The 19,696-nt window shown below is 36.3% G+C and overlaps 1 protein-coding gene across 1 annotated transcript in view; it reads left to right on the top strand.

Moving 5' to 3' along the window:
* The window catches only part of LOC119544462, a 264,085-nt gene that overhangs the window by 138,465 nt on the left and 105,924 nt on the right, over nucleotides 1-19,696 (top strand). Inside the window, 1 exon segment of the mRNA XM_037849967.1 lies at nucleotides 5,844-5,912. Within this exon segment, the coding sequence (XP_037705895.1) occupies nucleotides 5,844-5,912 (69 nt within the window).

Raw genomic sequence — 19,696 nt, 5'->3', positions numbered from 1 at the left:
ATTATCCACAGTATACAGTCATTTGTTCACGGTATCATCATACATTTGTGCACGTATCACCACAATCAGCACTTGAACATATTGATTACTATGGAAAAAAAAGTGTTTTTTTAAGGAATAATAAAAATAATAAAAAGAAAAATAAAATATCATACAATACAATAGTAGGGTTACATAACAACACCGCTACCAGGAATCCCATGTCCCTCCCTTATATCCCCCTCATACTCATTTAGCTTTGGTATATTGCCTTTGTTACATTTAATGGAAGCATATTACAGTGTTACTGTTGACCGTAGACTCCAGTTTGCTTAGAGTATATTTTTCCCCACTACCATCCCCTTTCCAACATTCTGCATGGTTGACATTCATTTGTTCTCCCACATGTAAGAACAGTTTTATATTTGTACATTTAGTCACAATCATTGACCACAATAGTTTTTGCTAAGTTAAACAGTCCCAGTCTTTATCTTTTATCTTTACCTCACGTGTCATATATGCTTCTAGCCCACCTCTTTCAGCATTACTCATGGACATCTTTGTTCAGTGTAGTTACAATATTGTGCTACCATCACACAGTATTATGCTATCTATTTGTGGGTCTGTACAATCAAGCCTGCTGAACATCCTGTAGTTCTTCTGCATCAAATGCCCAATTTTTACCCTCTTTCTATCTCCTGGTAGCCTGTGTTATCAGCTTTTAACTCTCAAAGTTTGCTCAGTAATGTTAGTTCATATTAGTGAGACCATACAGTATTTGTCCTTTGTTTCTGGCTAACTTTGCTCAGCATAATGTCCTCAAGGTTCATCCACGTTATTATATGTTCTGTGTCTTTGTTCTGTCTTACTGCTGCATAATATTCCATCATGTGTATGTACCACAGTTTGTTTCTCCACTTGTCCGTTGATGGACGTTTGAGCTGTTTCCATCTCCTTGCTATTGTGAATAATGCCCTGCTAAACATCGGTTTACAAATGTTCATTGGTGTCTTAACTTTCAGTTCCACTGTGTATACACCTGGTAATAAAATAGCTGGGTCATATGGCAGATCTATACTTAGCTTCTTGAGGAACTGCACCCTGTCTTCTAGAGTGGTTGCACCATTCTACATTCCCACCACCAGTGAATAAGTGTACCTCTTTCTCCATATCCTCTCCAGCACTTTTAATTTTCTGTTTTTTGGATAATGGCCATTCTGGTAGGTGTGAGATGATCTCTCATTGTGGTTTTGATTTGCATTTCCCTAATAGCCAGTGAAGTTGAGCATTTTTTCATGTTTTGAGCCATTTGTATTTCCTCTTGAGGAAAGTGTCTGTCCATGTCTTTTGCCCGTTTTTTGATTGGGTTGTTTGTCTTTCTGTTGTTGAGTTGTAGGGTTGCTTTATATATTCGGGATATTAAACCCTTATCGAGAGATATGTGGTTTCCAAATATTATCTCCCACTGTGTAGGCTGCCTTTTTACTTTTCTGACCAAGTCCTTTGATGTACAAAAGTGTTTAATTTTGAGGAGATCCCGTTTGTCTGTTTGTTCTTTGGTTGCTCATGCCTTGGGTGTAAGGTCTAGGAAACCACCTGCTATCACAAGATCTTTAAGAAATTGCCCTACATTCTCTTCTAAGAGTCTTAAGGTCTTAGTGCTAATGTTTAGGTCTTTGATCCATTTCAAGTTAATTTTTGTATAAGGTGTGAGACAGGGGTCCTCTTTCATTCTTTTGGAAATGGATAGCCAGTTCTCCCAACACCATTTATTGAAGAGGCTGCTCTGTCCCAGTTGCTTTGGCTTCACTGCCTTATCAAAGATCAATTGTCCATATATGTGAGAGTCTATTTCTCAACACTCAATTAGATTCGGTATATCTATCGTTATGCCAGTACCATGCTGTTTTGAGCACTGTAGCTTTGTAATATGCTTCAAAGTCAGGTAGTGTGAGACCTCCCACTTTGTTCCTCTTTCTCAAGATATTTTTGGCTATTTGGGGCATCTTGCCCTGAAAAGTCCACTTGTAAAGGACTGGTTGGTCCCTCCTTCATCCCCTCACTGGTTCAGCACATAGTCATTCTGTGCTCCCAGTGCGAATCCCTAGTCCCAGTTCTGGAGGGAACAGAGTAACCCTCATGCGCATACTGGGAGCCTGTGTGTCTGGCCCTGTCTGGTGGCAATCCGAGGGACTCACTGTCCCAGAACTTGCCCTGTGTGTAGAAAGTGGCTCACCAGGCAATCCTATAGAATGCTGTGGCAGAGTAGTCAAGTTGAGCTGGCTTAGGCAAGGGATTGCTGGCTGTAGGACATTACAGTGCAGTCCCTGGGACCAAGAGATAACTGTTTCCTAGGGAAGAGGGGATATTTCATATCCACATAAATGGGGGGTTTGTAGGGCCACATGCACATGCCCACAACAAGACACATGTGCAGAAACTATTGGTTCGAAGCTAGTCTCCAAATTCATTGTGTGGTTAAACCCTACAGGAGAGCACTTGCAAGGTCAGTCTTCAGAGACTGGGAAAGGTGTCTTTTTTCTTCTTATTATTTTTGTTAGCTTCTGGCAATCAAGGAATGTTTTGTCATACCACTAGCTGGATACAAGCTTAACCAACATATGATGCAGAATCTACATTCCCACGATAACACATTAAAACATCAAAACGTCCATGTTTCAACAAAAGATTACAAAACATACCAAGAAACAGGAAGTGATGGCCCAAAGGAGAAGATAAAAAGCATTAAAAAACCATCAATTAGGGGGATCAGACCTAGGACATCCCAGACAAAGACTTGAAAAATAAATGGTCCTAAATATGCTCAAAAGATCTAAAGGAAAATATGGACAAAGAACTAAAGGAAATCAGGAAAATAATAGATAAACACAAAAATAATGTTAATAGAGTGGTAGGAATTATGAAAAGGAATCAAACAGAGCTGAAGACTACAGTAACAGAAATTAAAAGTTCTTTAGTGGGGTTTGACAGCAAATTGGAACAGGCAAAAGAATGAATCAGTGAACTTGAGATAAGAGAGTTGAAATTGTTCAGTCTGAGGAGAAGAAAGAAGCAGCAATGAAGAAAAGGGAACAGAGCCTGAGGAACCTGTAGGACACCATCAGGCATACCGATATGTGCATTGTGGGAGTCCCTGAAGGAGATGAAAGAGAGAAAGCTGCAGAGAGAGCATTCAAAGAAATAATGGCTGAAAACTTCTCATATTTAACAAAAATATGTTCATTTAAGATGCTCACCGAACTCCAAACAGGATAAACCCAAATAGACCCACACTGCACTGTGGTGTCAAATGCCAAAAGTAGAGACTTCTGAAAGCTGTGAGAGACACAGTTCGTATCATGCAAGGGAGCCTCAATAAGATTAAGTGCTGATGTCTCATCAGAGACCATGGAGGCAAGAAGGCATTTTGAGACATATTTAAAGTGCTGAAAGCAAAAAATTGGCAACCAAAAATTCCATATCCAGCATTACTGACAAAAATGAGGGAGGATTAACACATTCCCAGATAAACAAAAGCTTCCAGAAGGACTTTGTTACCACTAGACGGGCCCTACAAGAAATGCTAAAGAGAGTTCTGAAGGTGAAAGGAAAGGATACCAGATGATTGAAGCCACATGGAGAAATAAAAATCTCCAGTAAAGATAATAACATGGGTCCCCATACTATTATATTTTTGGTTTGTAACTGTACTTTTTACTTCGTATAGAACCTAAAAGGCAAATGCATAAAATGTAATAATAAATCAATAATTTTGGACTAATAATGTATAAATATGTTATTTGTGACAAGAACTCCATAAATGATGAAGGAATGGAGGGATATAGGAACATAGTTTATGTATGCTATGTAAGTTATTAAATTGGTATTAAAGCGAAAGAGAGTGCTATGGATTTAGGATGTTAAAATAAGGTCCATGATCACCACAAAGAAAATAGCAGAAAATATGCAAGCTCATAGAGACAGAAAGTAGAGTATAGGTTAGCAGGGGCGGGGACAGGGACAATGAGGAGGTAATGTAAAATGAGTATAGGGTTTCTGTTTGGGGTAAAAGGGAAGTTTTAGTAATGGATGTTGGTGAGGTTATTATGAATGTGATTAATTCCACTCAATATATGTTGGGAGGGGTTAGGATGGGACGATTTATGTTGTATGTGTTTCCACAATTAAAAACAAAAGAAAGAGAAACTGAAGATATAATGACAATTAAATGCAATGTGTATGATACTGGATTTAGAGAAAAGGCTCGAAAGGGCATTATTGGGACATAAGAAAAAATTGAAATATAGAATGTAAGCTTTATGTCAATGTTAAATTTCTTGAACTTGATAAATGCAGTTAAGGTGATTACATAAGTGAATTTCCTTGTTTGTACGAAATGTACATGGAAGTATTATATGTTCAAGGAGTATGAGGTGTGCTCAAATCTTTAGAAAATAGGTAGATAAGTAGGTGGATGGATGGATGGATGATAGAACCATATGGCAAAGGTGACAAAATGCTAAAATTTGTAGATCCGGGTTTTTGGGTGTTGGGGGTATCTTGGAGTTCTCTGTGTAAGGTTTGTATTGTTTCTGTAACTGTCCTGCAATTTTGAAATTATTTAAAAATAAAAAGGTTAAAAAAAATAGTAGAGAATTTTGCACATTCGGTGCACCAAAGAAGATATAGGGATGGTAAATAAGCACATGAAAAGATGCTCAATATTCTTGGTCATTAGAGAATATGACATAATTACATCTGCAGTAGTTTGGAGCTGTTACTCACCCCAGGAAAGGCCATGTTCTTTTAATCCATTCCTGTGGGTGCAGACTTGTAGGTGGGAACTTTTGGTTAGGTTATTTCAATTGAGATGTGATGCACCCCGTTCAGGGTGGGTATTAGTCCTTCTACTGGAGTCCTTTATGAGAGGATAAAGGACACAGAAAAAGCCCAGGGAGCTCATAGAGAAGGACCCCAGAGAAGCTAAGAGAGGGACCCGCAGGACATAGAGAGGAAGCCACTGGAACCAGAAGCTGAAAGCAGTGAAACCCGGGAGCGAAAGATCAGCAGATGCTGGCCATGTGCCTTCCTATGTGACAGAGGTGTCCCAGATGCTGGCAGCCTTTCTTCAGAGTCCAGGTATCATCCTACTGATGCCTTAATTTGGACACTTTTCATGGCCTAAGAACTGTGAATTTTAAGTTAATAAATCCCCAGTGTGAAAGCCAACCTATTTCTGGTATATCGCATTCTGGCAGCTCTAGCAAACCAAAACCTATTAGGATGGATAAAATTATAAAGAAGTAAAAGAAGTAGGAGGAAGAGAAATAAGAAGAAGAGGAGGAAGGAGAAGAAATCCTCTGTTTCCAGCTTTGCTGATGGCAACCTTCATGTAATCCTCGTGTTCAGCAATAATGGTGGCCCCCTGGAGTTTCACATATGGGGAAAGTTTTAAATGGCCCTCTGTCCTTGGAATGTCTCATTGGAATCACTGTCACTAAATCTGTGGTGCCTCATGGTGGTTTTTTGTTTGTTTTCTTTTTTTTTTTAATTTGAAATGATAATCTTTTCCAATTTATTGAACAGAAAAGATTTAGGCTTGCTATTAGATAGGGCTCTTCTCTGGTGGTGGTATTTAACACAACTTGGGCACTGTGAAAATTAATGTCTCCATTCTGTTCTGTTTCTGGATTTTGTTTTATTGGTTCTTTAAGGTTTGGACGTATGTATTTTATTTGGACATTTATTTACCTACTTTAAGGTAATGCTGTGAAGAGTGACAAAAATTTCTCTAGTTGGATCTGTTTTTCACTTTTTTAATGTGACACAGGTGGGTAATTAATTATTCTTTGTTGGTGTTACAGGTACTCCATCTTCTAAACCAACTGTGCTAGCCAATGGTGATCATGGACTAGATGGGAATGATACTATAGGTAAGTGGTTTCCAGGATTCCCCACATGTATGGTAGAACAGTCACAGTAAACCCCATGATTAGCTCCTTTGAGAAGTGTTCTTAGTGGGAGCATATTCAGAGGTTTTCTGTTTTTTTTTTTATTGGATGTATTTAAACCCAGAACTTCTGCCATGTAAAGTGTCAAACAAAATGAGAAGAATGAGTTCCCTTTGATATTCCTTGAATATTTGTTGTAGTAGTAGCATATTAACAGCTGGTCATCAACGTGTGTTATAGTGGAGGCCTTTGCCCACTATGGCTATTGAAGGCTAGTTTCTTTTCTAAATACACACTGCACTTAGTTTGCTTTCCAGTGCTCAATGTTAGGAAACCTGTGATCTACAAATTATAAGTTCTTTCTTTTCTCTTTTGCCTTCTGTCTGGTTTTTCCTTTAACTGTTGATTTTGAAATTTGTCTCTAACATCAACTCCTAGCCCATTACTAGTGCTTTGATATTCTGTCATATATTGCTGAGGTTTCTCATAGCCAGCACCCCTCCCCTGCCCCCAGTGTCTCTTTAGTGAGCAAAATTTTCGAAGCAGTAACAGATGTCCAAAGAAATGTATTATATAAATCTTTTCTTATATTGCCAATATGAGAGTCATGGCCTGTCAACCTCAGTCTGATATATTTTTTATAAATCACTACACTTAATTTGCATTTGTAATCAGCTGACACTGTTGACCCAAATGAGTTGACTTCCAGTGATCAAGCGCATTGTTCTCTATAGCAGTCTGCTCTTAACGGGGCATAACATTCAATTCACATTACTGCAGTGAGCAGCAAGTCTGAGACATATACTGTTTCTGAGTTTTTCTTGCTTGTGTACCTTAGCCTTGAGAAGCCTTTCCTTGAGCTACAGAAAATTTTTTGGTTTCTAAGGCTTCCAAAAAGCCTTCTGTTAGCAATAGCAGTTATTCCAGATTTACTCTTTATTTGTGACCTTAAGAAATATGTGTATCTTTGAACCTCACATTTATTGATGACTAGGTCCTATATGTTGTGAATATTAGTTTTACTTAGTGACATTAATATCCTGATTAGCAACACATTAGGAACTCTTTATTTTAAAAGCTAGAAAAAAACAGAAGTACCACCTTTCCAATTTCATGAACTGAAATTTTGGTGTTTCTTTGATGATCTTAGTGTTATGTGGTAAAGACTGTTCCTGTGCCTGCTTTGAAAGCAAAGTCATCTGTGTTTTGATTTTAAGAAAACATTTATACAAATATCACCATGATTAAAAGAGAAGCAGCTTGAACATAAACCTTTTTTAAAGAGTAAACTTAGCTTTCTTTAACCAGGAGGTAGTGCTAGGAAATGAAAGGGTGGAGGAGATTGATTTGATTGGTCTGTTGAAAGAGTGGATGACATTTTCAACCAGATGGGAAAGAACTATCAAAACTAAAAAGTAAGTTTCTTCTCCAGCAGGATGTCAATGTAGGAATCCCCACACACCAAATCTTTATTGAGGCTGGGGATTGAAGGGGAAAGAACAGGAAAAACATGCAACCTGGCCCTTAATGTTTCACGACTTTTCATTTCCTGATGACAAAAGAACCAAGCTGTTTATGAACTGCCCAGTATCAGTTATGAGAGTGGGTCTTCCTGCTGTTGGACACCTCTCCACCCTCAGGTAGAATATGGTTTGAGCACCTGGGTGAGAGTTTGGGTTCTGAATTTGACCTCTTGACTGTATTAAAGCAAGTGCTTTACTGAAAATTTGCACATTTCACTGGGAATGGGAGGGAGTAGGAAGTGAAGGGTGCATGTTTTTGGTGCATGTTGTGACTTCATACTAATTTGTTTATCACTAACTGGGGAATCTAGCTCAGTCCCATTTTGAAAATTCCCATTTCTGTTTCCTTCAGAATTTTATCTGTAGTCTTGAGAGCAGACCAGTTCCACTGATAAAATTTTAAGGGTTTATAAGCATCTTGCTGTGTTGAACTTGATGTTTACTAATGACCTGTGCTTTTCCGCCCTCTCCTTCCCCTTCCTACTTCTTCCTCCCTTTCTATTTTTCCCCTCCTAGAAGCCTAGTGGTCTCTCAACACTGGGGCTGCTGCAACACCAGACCAGTGATCTTTCCTAAGCACCGTTACACTTCTAAAACCTTCAGCATTTTGCAGAGCTTTGCTTTCCCTTCCTGGACACGATATAGAAGATACTAGAGGTAGTTCTTCGGGGCCTCTTTCTGCTGATGCCTGAGCAAACCACCTGCTTCCTCTTGTGCCCTGCAGGGCTTTTTGGAATCTCCTTTCCCTTTGTGAGCACAATGTGTGAAATGAATTCTTTTTAATTTTAGTATTTTTGTAACAGTCATTTAATGTCTTTTTATTTCTTGTTCTCTTTTAAAACTCATTTTATCATTTAATTCAATCTCACGTTTCTTTTTTAAAATATTTTAGTTAGCCATTTTCATTTGGGTTTCAAACCTTCAGTGTTAATCGGGATATTGTAACACCAAATGAGAAAGTGTGCTTTCATAAAGGGGTTGAGTCCACCAGTTCTGCAGTGATCCTCCCTTTTCCTTTCCTTCCCCTTTTCCTTTGTGAGCTTGCTTTTAGGAATGGTTAATCTTTTAGGCTACTTGTGTTTCGCTCTTACTTACTAAAATCCTATTAACAATAGCTATTTTAGTTAAAAGTTTTGTAATTTAGAGTAGCACCAATTAAATTTTGAAAAGTATTTTTTCAAATTAAATTATCCCTTGTTAATTGCAAGTTGGGCCAAAATTGTTTTTATTATGAAATTATTATCTAATTGCATAGACTTAGATTCCTCTGAATAATTGGCCATCTTGCTACTATGTATGGAATTTTATAACTAAGGTTACTTTTAAAATGTGATGGTGAAGTATCAAAATAAGAAAGGAAAGAAGAAGTTAAAGAAAATGAAACTAAGTTATAATGTGGCTGAATCCTATATTGTTAAGAGTGGGATGTTGCTATAGATAGAAAAGAACCTTCTCTGTAATTCCACCAAAATGAAACTATATTGCAGCCCATTTTAAGAACCACAACCAATTTATCAAGTTTCTAATGAAATGATTATCTGACTGGACTCAAACTATATTCAGGATTAGTATCTTTTTGAACTCTGAAGGTGCTTTTATGCAGTTTGTGAGTGGGATTTGTGGATCGCATGAAGACCTGTGTGTAAAATCCTTTACTATGAATATTAATGCATTTACATTCACGTTCTGATAGTCCTCACATTGAGGATTGTTTCGGTGGGAACTGCTTATTCTCGTTCCTCAGTTTTCCAAACTGATAGCTAAAAAATCTAAGTACTGTGAGATTTTACAGTGAAAATCTTTAAAGGATTTTTGGAAACGGAATATGAAATATAGACCATTTTATGAAATCTTATAGGAGTCTGTTTTTTTAAGTTCTGAAGTGTGAAATAATCTCTTAAATTTTCTGTCCCCTCACAGATTGTGGAAGTTTTTATAACCTCCAAGTTACTGATTATTTCAGGTTAAAAGGAATAATTGGCACCATCTTCTGAGTAAGATTTTGAAATGTGCATTGCGTTAGATCCTCTGATACAAAACCACTTTTGAGATGGTAAAATCAAAATATTATGAAAATTCCTGGAGTGATTTATGGAATTTAGAAAGCAATTCCCTTTTATAAAAGCATCTTAGGGGGCTAGTTTCTCTTCCAAGAATTCCTTCTTTGGGTTCTAGACAGAAGATACTTGAGGGAAGCACATTTTAGAGGGAAGAGGTTATGCTTACCTTCTAAGCAGTTGATAAAACATAAAAACTTACCATAGTTGAGTACAGCATAAAATAAAGACAATCCTTTCCTTTTGGTGTGAGGTTGTTTAATAATTTTTTGGTTTTTATTTTTTTGCTTGCCAAGGAACTTTTCAAAATTGGTAGTACTGACTTCGTAAAATCATGTTTGATACCCTTCTATCACTTCTAGTCAGTCTCTGTAGCTTATCTAAGTGTCAGGGGATTGGAGAAGCCTGGGTGCAATTCCCCTATTGTGGTGGTCAAAGGCACACACTAACACTTCATTATTGACATTGATTTATTCCACCTTCATTTCCTTTCTATTACTTTTATTTTTGTTTGACATTTGTTTTTTTCCCAACTGTTTATTTTTTAATTTATGGGATTGTTGAAACTTTCTACTCACAGCCAACTAAAATTTGGTGTATATTGTTAGCTCCACCTGTTTCACTTGGATGTTTCATTTTGAAAGAAATATAATGTTTCACATAGAGTTTCATCTGAAATAGTAAGTCCCATAATGAAATGGTGTACTGCTGTGATGGTCACACCTGAGTGGCCTGGTATCTCATTAGTGAAGCAGCCAGACTGGGCAGGGTCGATTTGTTGAAATGTGATGTTTCTCATATGCACTTTCTCTTTCTGTTTTCTTTTTCGGCCCAGTGTTGAAGATGTAGAGCTTTTTATTTTTAAAATAATTTTTTAATAACTTCATTCATACACCTGAGTTTGCATTTTTTGTGACTTTAGACTTAATAGTTTGTACATTGGGACATTTTAATGTGATTGTTGTGCTAAATAAATTTCCCTAATAAACAACTTACATAACTGGACCGGATTTTGGCTGGGGTCTTAATTATTGAAGTATAATGTGACTATGTAACAAGTTTGGTAAATAAACACTCTTAAAGCATGTCTAGAATTCTTGGTCTAATAAAGCTTCTAATCCCACCAATAACTTCGTAATTGTATGGGCTTTTTACTTTTTGCCCAGTACTTTTTGATTCTCAGAATAAACTCACTTTCATCCAGAATCTATGAGAGTTAAGAAGCTCAAGTGACTATTATTTGATACTTAATAGTATCTGGTGAGAAAGACAGTTGGTGGAGTAACAAGAATTTATTCCAAAAGGCAATTTCAGTTATTGTTAGATAATTTCTAATACTGTGTTTATGTTTAGTTTGGTCCAGTTAAAATTCACATTCCCAGTCTTCCTCGAGTGCCTCTGAATTGTCAAATAAAATTTACTATATTCAATAACATTTTAATTTTGTAACTTTATTGTTTGATAATCAGTGTGCTATACCTGGGAAGAATTAAACAGAATTCCCAATTCTCTAGCCATTCTGTGTAAGTGCTTATTTACAATAGATACATAGGCAAATGCAATATATTGACTGAATTAAGACACTAAAAGGATTCTATGCCTAAAGTAATTTGCATGGCTTAAAAAACGTTTTTAGCTTGGAGGACATTCCTTTTTATTAAGAAAGCTCAATTTAGTGTTCTTAGGTGTCCTTTTATTAAGAGAGCTCAATAATTTATTGTTCTAAGGTTTAAAACACAAGAATTTAAATAGTATAATGGATAATTCTCATTTCTGACCACCTTTCTCATAGATACCCTATAATTAAAGTTTTTGATGATGTGGGAAATTCTTGGATTTTATTAGCATTTGCATTCTTGATGAAAGACAGACAAAACCAGGCTATATTTGAATTTTTCCTTCTTGTGGACCTGATAATATGCTGGGGCTAGGAGGCTAGATGATGTTCCTGGCAAAGACACGGGACTGGTGGGGCAGACTTAGTTTCATGGCTCCTCAGTCATGAATAAAATTGGTTTATCTGCTATTTTGTATCCATACTGTTTCCATTATACTGATGGTTTAACATGACATCGTGTTACCGGGCCAAAGTGGTGGATTCTTTTGCCCCATGTGCCAAAATGACCAATTCCTGAGACATGGCTTATTAAGAATATCATGACACTGAAGATTTCCTAGGTACTTGATCACTGTCTCTTGTATGATTAGAATTGATTAGAAAAGATTTAGTATTAGAAAAATTCCAAGCATCAAAATATGAAATCTTAACAAAAAATAAATCTGTGGTATGTTCCAGTTTTTGAACATCTACCAACCTATAAGTTGGTGTTGTAACTATATAAATTAAGTCCAAACATAAAAGCTGCACATTATGTTCTTAGGTATAGACATGATGAGATACCCACTTGTAGATGAGTGCCTCCACCCCAACCCCACCCCCAGTCTGGGTTCATGCATAGCTTAGATATACAGGCACACAGAATGGGCTGAGGAAGGGAAAAAAAAAAAAAGAAAAAAAAAAATGCTTGTGGGAGAGCAAGGGAAGCTTCCCAGTCTGCCTCTCAGTGTTGATTTTTCAATTGGCTTTTATACATGTTAGAGACAAAGAAAGAATCTTCTTGGGCAACAGGTAACCGGGGTTTGGAGAACTTCATTAGTTCTTTATCTCAGTTATCTACTACTTCCTTTAGGATTCACATCCTCTGTGGTATCTGGGGCTTGGTGCCTCCACGTCTGGGGCGATTGAAGAAAGCTTATTCATATCTGGGTGCAGACTTTACATTTACATATTGTTCCTCTGTGAGATTTAAGAGCTCAAATTCACAGCTTGCTTACAGTTTTAAGGTTACATTTAAAAAGCTACTGCTATACTTCATTTTCCTCCCCAAGCTCTGAAAACAAAGCTTTCGTTGTTGTCTTTCATTTTCCAGATACATGTTGCATATTGGAGAAATATCAGTAAAATACCAATGGTTTAATGGTTCTTAAAGATTTTTTGGTTCATGGTTTTCTGATAAAATATAAAACCTCTCCCCAGAACAATGCATATATATCTATTAACACAAAATGTTACATTTATTTCTAGGGTCTTTAGGACTCCCTTGAAACTAGCTTCTGGACTGAGATTAATAAGAACCCTTCATCTAAGCAAAGTATTTATTTATAACCCATATGATTTTAATTTTTATTGGAGTTTTGTATCAAGAATAAATAGCTTCTTCCTGAGCTTTCAGTGAATCCATAAGTCTGTTTTTTTAACCATAACTTTGTTTGCAATATTTGCTTCTTTGTGGAATGAAACTCCACACTATGTCAAAAGGTATATGTAGATAGACAATTTTTTTTAACTTATTTGTAATTACATAAGTAATATGAATATATTCTTGAATATAGTCTCCTTATGAAAAAAGGCATTATAGATAGAGCCACATTCAGTCAGAGACCAGAGGACTTTTACTCACAGATCTACTGACATTCATATAGAGCTACTGTAAATCGATCTTGTATTTTTACCTCATTCTAGACTTCACTGGGTTTTTCTGAATCATCTCAATAATGAGGATAGCTGTCATTTGTATAACATATTATGATTTGTAAATCCCTTTTGAATATAAAACATTATATCCATTTTTCATTTGTAGAAACATTAGGTTACGTTAATAGAGCTGGAAATTTGAACCTAGTCTGATGAGAAGCCTTACTCTCTTTCTGCAACGATGTCATCTCACAGTGGATCTTCATAAGTGCTATCAATATCAGAAAGGCATTTGGAAGGAATGGACTTTAAAGGTCTGTTTTGAGCCCTGCCTTAGGCCCTGCTTTCTGGGGAAAAATCCAGGCTGTGGCATGGACTTGCATGTAAATAGTTTATTTTGGGAAGTGATCCCAGGAACAAGAGTGGGAGACTAGGAAAAGTTAAATGGGAAAGAGAAGAAGCCAATAAAATAAAGTCTCTGCTGTGTACATTCAGGGCTTGATCCTGTTGGTGCCTTTTGAGGAACTGTAGAATGCATATCAGAATTACCCACCCAAATTATAGAATTAGGTAGCATTTATTCACCATTTGCTCTCTCTCATTGGTTAACTGTATTGTACCTGGGTGTGTACTTATGCAGTGCCAGGCTGCTTCCAGCAGGTGTCTCACCTCTGGCATCAGAGAAGGTGTGGGACAGAAAACACTAGATTATAAAGAGCTGTCAAATCACACCTACCAAATACTGCAGCCATAGCTGGAGTAAAAGATAGATTAAAAGAGTGTGAGGTGGGGGCACAAGAGGAGTCCAAAAAGAGGTTAATTCAAACTGAGTTTCTGTTACCATAGATTTGTCTGCATTATGCCTTACCATAGACGATTAGATCCATGAACTCATTATATAGGGAAATTTGAAGGTACTCCATCTATCATGGAAATAATTCCCAAACCTAAATGTAAGAAAACTGTCAGACTAACCACAGAAATTAGTTTTGGAATTTCCCATTCTAATGTTTTCTTCTTGAATCAGTTTGAATAGTTTCTATCTTTCTAAGAATTTTTCCAGTTCATCTATGTTGTATAATTTGTTGGTATATAATTAAGTTCTCTGCTTCCTTATTGAGCTTCTGTCTAGATGTTCTATCCATTGATGAAAATGATGGAAGTTTCCAACTATTATTGTAGATGTTTCTTTTCCCCCCTTTTAGTTTTGTCAGTGTTTGCCTCATGTATTTTGGTGCACTGCAGTTAAGTGCATGTCTGTGATTATTATTTCTTCTTGGTGGAATGACCCTTTTAGTAATATGTGGTGTCTTTCCTTGTCTCTTTTGACTTTTTTTTTTTTTTTTTAACCTAATGTCTATTTTGTCCAATATTAGTATAGCTACCCCGGCTCTCTTTTGATTACTATTTGCATGTAATTTTTTTTTTCATCCTTTCACGTTCAACTGATGGTGTCTTTGGGTCTAAGGTGAGTCTCTTATAAATAACATGTAGTTAGATCATGCTTTTTTATCCATTCTGCCAGTCTGGGTCTTTTGATTGGGGAGTTTAATCCATTTACATTCAGTGTAATTACTGATAAGGCAGGGCTTATTTCAGCCATTTTGTCCTTTGTTTCTTACATGTCTTATGTCTTTTTTTGTGTCCTTCTTTTCCTTTATTGCAGCCTTCTTTTGTGTATAGTTGATCTTTTGAGATATTGACTGATTGATCCCTTATTTCTTTTTCTTTCTATATTTTATCTACTTTTTTGTGTTTACCTGGGGTTTACATTAAGCAACCTAAATCTATAATCCACTAGTTAAAAAAGATACTAATTTAACTTCAATAGCATACACAGTCTCTGCTCCTATATCCCTCAGTTTCCCCTCTTTATATTGTTTGTCACACATTACCACTTTATATTTTGCATGTCCATAACACAGAAATATGAGTATTACTTAATTCAGTTGTATTTCAAATCTTAAAGGAAATTAGAGTTACGTACCAAGGATAGCATACTATTGAATTTTGCATTTACTCGTGAATTACCTTTACAGGAGCTCTTCACTTCTTCATACTGCTCCAAGCTACTGTCTTTTGTCTATTTATTTATTTATTTATTATTGAAATTGTTCACATACCATACAATCATCCAAAGATACAAAGTGCAGAATCAAGTAGAGCAGGGTGCCTACCTACCCTTTGTCTCATGCCTGGCACTCTGATGTTGATGTTGCTTGCTTAGAATGTAAGCTGAGAGTGGGAAATTTTGTCCATTTTATTCATTGCTTTATCCCAGAACCCAGAATGGTCCCTGGCACATAGTGTTTGTAGTCAAATTATTGTTGAATGAATAAATAAGTGGAGCTCAGGGTAGCATTAAATTACTGGTATCCTTGTTATGGTTGAGTCCTTCAATTTAGTTAAAGAAAATCTGCAATTTGAACTGGTCAGCCAACATGAAGGGTTTAGTGTAAAATTCTGAATGGTTGAGTTAAAGGATACGTTACTTCATTTAGTCTAAACAAAACTAATCAGTGAGGAACTTAAAAGGGCACCAATTGACCTCTCTTCTGAAGACATGGTAGATGTTTGCATGCACTGTTAACACAGTCCTCTAAAGAGTGGGTCGTGGTTATGACCAGTGGATATAAAAGACATAGCACTTGTGTTTTTATTGTGTTTCTTTTTCCAGAACAGAGAGAAAATTGCTGCATCAGTTGCCTGCAGTGACATCCTATTTTATTAGGCATTAGTAATACAAAGAAGCAGAAGTTGTCAGATATAGGAGGTTTCTTGCAGATTATTTGGTCTTGCCTCTCTTGTTGTAGCAGGATGTGAAGCACAGAGCAGGAAAGAAATGTGCCTAAGGCTGTGTAATGAGTTAGAGGCAGGCAGACCAGGGTTTAAGCCTAAATCCTTAACCTGGCTGAATGCCTCTCTGTGCTGTCTCAAGGTGGAGGTCTCTCTCCACCTTTGTGCCAGAAGGAGGAAGGTGTGGAAAAGGAGTAGGAAAACAACCCTCTCCCAGCATCCGCTCACACTGCTGACAAATTATTTCAGAGTATGAAGAAATCTTTTGTAATCTGAGGGAACCATAAACAGGAAGATAGTAAAATGTTTGGGTGTAAAATATTTGGATGTGAAATGTTTAATTTCTTTCTTGATTCTTATGTGTTTTAGTGTTTCAATAATATTCTATAATAAGAATATTAAATATCCATGAATAATTTGCCCTATTTGGGAGAGTGATTCTTCTCCTTCAGTTTAGATCTGCAATGTTAATTTTCCATAGTTGTTTGGAATAAATAGGCAGAATAAGTAGAAGCAATTGAAATATGAGCTGTGTAAATGATTGCAGTTTAATGTTCACATGTGATTTCTACCACAGTTGAATTTTTGTTATGGTTATTGATAAATAATTTTTCTGGCTTTCAATCAGAAAAACCTGCTAACTTCTACCACAATTTAAACACTTCCATATATATAATTTGACAGACTGTGAAAATAGAAATGGGGTTCATTATGAGCTGTCGACATTTTGCAAATATATTTTAATTCCTTTTTTGTCTGAAGAAAGAGCCTACTCTATATATAAATCTAATTAGGGTGCTTATGTATCACGTCATAAGTTTAAGACTGACCTGGTTTATGCCTGTTTCCCTGGCCTAATTATTAATAGTTCCTGTTTTTATTCTCAAGTGTCTACTTGGCCTACTCTGACCAGGACAAATTTAAGTCTTTGAGCTGATTTAGCTTAATGTAAATTTCTATCGTTTAATAGCCCCAGACATTTAGAAGAAATAAATTATACCCTGGATTATAATATTTTAATTTTCAGCAGAAATATAACTTGAATAAAATTCATTGGAAACAAAGGTGTGTTGCATAAAGTTGAATCTTAATTTGCAGATTGTGTCTTCAAGAAGAACTCACCAGAGTATGATGCAGATGAATTTTTTTCCCGGCTAATTACTTTCATTTGGTCATTTGCCAGCTGTTTATTTGGCACTAGCTAGATGTCAGGACTGTTTATGGTGCTGGAAATACTGAATGGAAAGACACAGTCTTTGTTCTCAGGTGGCCAACCATAGAGTGGATGAGCCAAATCATATTGACGTGTTTACACGTATGCATGCACAGGTTGCCATGAGAACATTGAGGGAAGAGTCCCTGGGTTTGAGAAGGGTGTTACATACAAATATTTCTTAGAGGAGTTGGCTCTGAAATTCAAACTTGCTCTTAAAGAAGGAGCAAGCCTTGGGTAGGCAAACAGTGTTGGGAGAGTAAGTAAAGTATTCCAGGTGAAGAGAGCAGTTTATATAAAAGAATAGAGGGATGTGAATGAGGAAATGTTTGGTTAGCTGTAAAGTGGGGTGCATGAGGTGGACTGATGATTAATGAAGTTGCAACATTATTTAAGATTAGCTAACAAAGAATCTTGTGTGATAACTTTGCCCCATAATCTGTAGTCGGCAGGTTATATGGAAACCTTGAAGAGTTCTAAGCCAGGGAGTTATAGAAACTTGTTTTATGTTAGGAAGAGGCAGCTCAGACTAGAATCGGGAATCTTCAGTAGGCCATGGGCAATCTTATTTCATCTATCCCCTACTCACCCCTACCCTACTCACCCCTATAGAAATATTTTTTTTAATATTTTTAAATCTTTATTTCAGTGTGTTTCTCTAAAAAGTTATTCCTTTTAAAGATATAACTACAATACCATTATCACGCAGACATATGTGCATAAGCACAAAATTATAATTCCTTAGTACCAGATATCCAGTTAGTATTCAATTCCTAGATACTTTATCCTGTTATCTCATTTTTAAAATAACTGGTTTATTCAAATTAGAACCTAAATTTCTTTTAATCCAGTTCATTAATATGACTTGTTTTTTTTGTGTGTGTGTGTTTCAGAAGTGCTAGGGATTTAATTTTGCTTATAACCAGAGGGAAGAAATGAGAAGGAGTGAAAAAGCAAGTCTAGGAGGTGGGATGGCAAAGGAGGTGACTAAGAACATAGTTGCTTAAGTGCCGTCCATGGAAAGGAGAATGATAATATGTCTCTCATATTCTGTATAATTTTCTCTAGTTTAGCTTTTTTTTTTTTTTTCAAATTAGAAATAAATGAAGGTGGAGGATTATACCTTCCTCGTAAATAGGAAGGAAAAAAGTAACAATGGCTTCAGATGTAGATAAGTTTAGGATAGAGGAGGGGAACAGTTGAAGGATATTTTTCTGTAAATTCAGAGATTGTATGTTGGACTGGAGGGGCTGAAGAGGACAGCATATGTATTAGTCTCTGTGCAGAATGAGAAAGGAAACTGTAGAGATGTTTTTGTAGGAACAATATACATTCAGTATAAGAGTAAATTGAGTATCATGGGAAGTATAAGGAATTACTAAAAAAAAGGTAGTGTAATGTATACTTCACAGCTAAACTACTGCTGGCTTAACCTGCATGAGGGCCTCACAGTGACATCCTTCACCTATTCCCACTCTGGGAAGCATCCTCCAGAATTTCCTTTTGAAGCAAAACATGCATACTGTGATCTTTCTTTTAGAACATTTCAAAGATAAGTATGCTGGTTTGTTTTACAGTGAACCAATAGGAAGCCAGTGTTAGCTTAAAGTTATCATCTCTTCTTTGCTGGAAACCTCCTTCAGTGTTTCAGTGTTTTCAAATATAGTTAGAGTTCTGAATGTTTGAAAAAGTCTTTCAACCATCTTAGGGATGTCAAATATTGTTAATTTCAAATCAGGAATGATTGGTGGGATTTTTGCTTTTATTTCAAATGAGAGACACTAATGTAGTTGAAGCTGAACATCGAATCTATTTTGTTATAAAAAGTGAAGTTAGCTGGAAATCTGAGAAAGGAGTTAACTTTCTTCTGCCACTTTTTAACTTCTTATTTTGAAATAATTTCACATTTACAGAAAAGTTGCAAGAGTAGAACAAAGAACTTTTGTACATTCTTACACATTCACCAATTGATACTATTTTGCCACAATTGCTTTATTATTCTCTGTATCCTGATAGTACACATATTATTGCCCTTGTCACTTTTGTTTTACCTTTGTAATAATAATCTAAGACAGTCTCATGTGTTACTTACAATGCCAACAGTAATTGAAAATATCATATTCAGAGACTTCCCCCAATCTTTTCTGCAAAACTCCCTTGGCAGTGTTGATTTCTTTACTTCTTATTTCCAGTATCCTTTAAACATCTCCATGATACAGTTTAACTCTTAATGAGATACTATATTTTGTTTGTCCTCATTTTCTCACATGGCTAAGTTTTTATTAAGAGACTTGGGGTTGGGGAAGTGTGAGAGGGAGAGAGAGCGAGGGTGAGAGAAAGAAAGAAATCACAGTGAGGCTTGAACTTTGTCTTGGACTTCCTAACTGCAAGGACCTAGAAGAGTGATAGTTACACAGTGAGTCTGCAGTGTGGTACATAGGGAAGTGGACTAATGGGCTTTTACAGATCAAATCAGATATTAGTACTACCCTTTCATTATATAAATGAAAATGTTGAGTTTTAGAGGGATTAAATGAATTAACCAAACTGTCCAAAGAGCTAGGACCTAGCACTTGAGTCTTTTGTCTCAATCTATGTTCTTTTTCTGCTTCTTTAGCACTTCTCAAACTCTTTGGTATTGGGACAACTTTACATGCTTAAAAATTAAGAAACTTTTGCGGGTGACGAATATGTTCACTCTC

The sequence above is a fragment of the Choloepus didactylus genome, chromosome 1, assembly GCF_015220235.1.
Source record: "Choloepus didactylus isolate mChoDid1 chromosome 1, mChoDid1.pri, whole genome shotgun sequence".
NCBI lineage: Eukaryota > Metazoa > Chordata > Mammalia > Pilosa > Megalonychidae > Choloepus > Choloepus didactylus.
The sequence above is the reverse complement of the archived record's forward strand: the minus strand, read 5'-3'. Positions and strand labels throughout refer to the sequence as shown.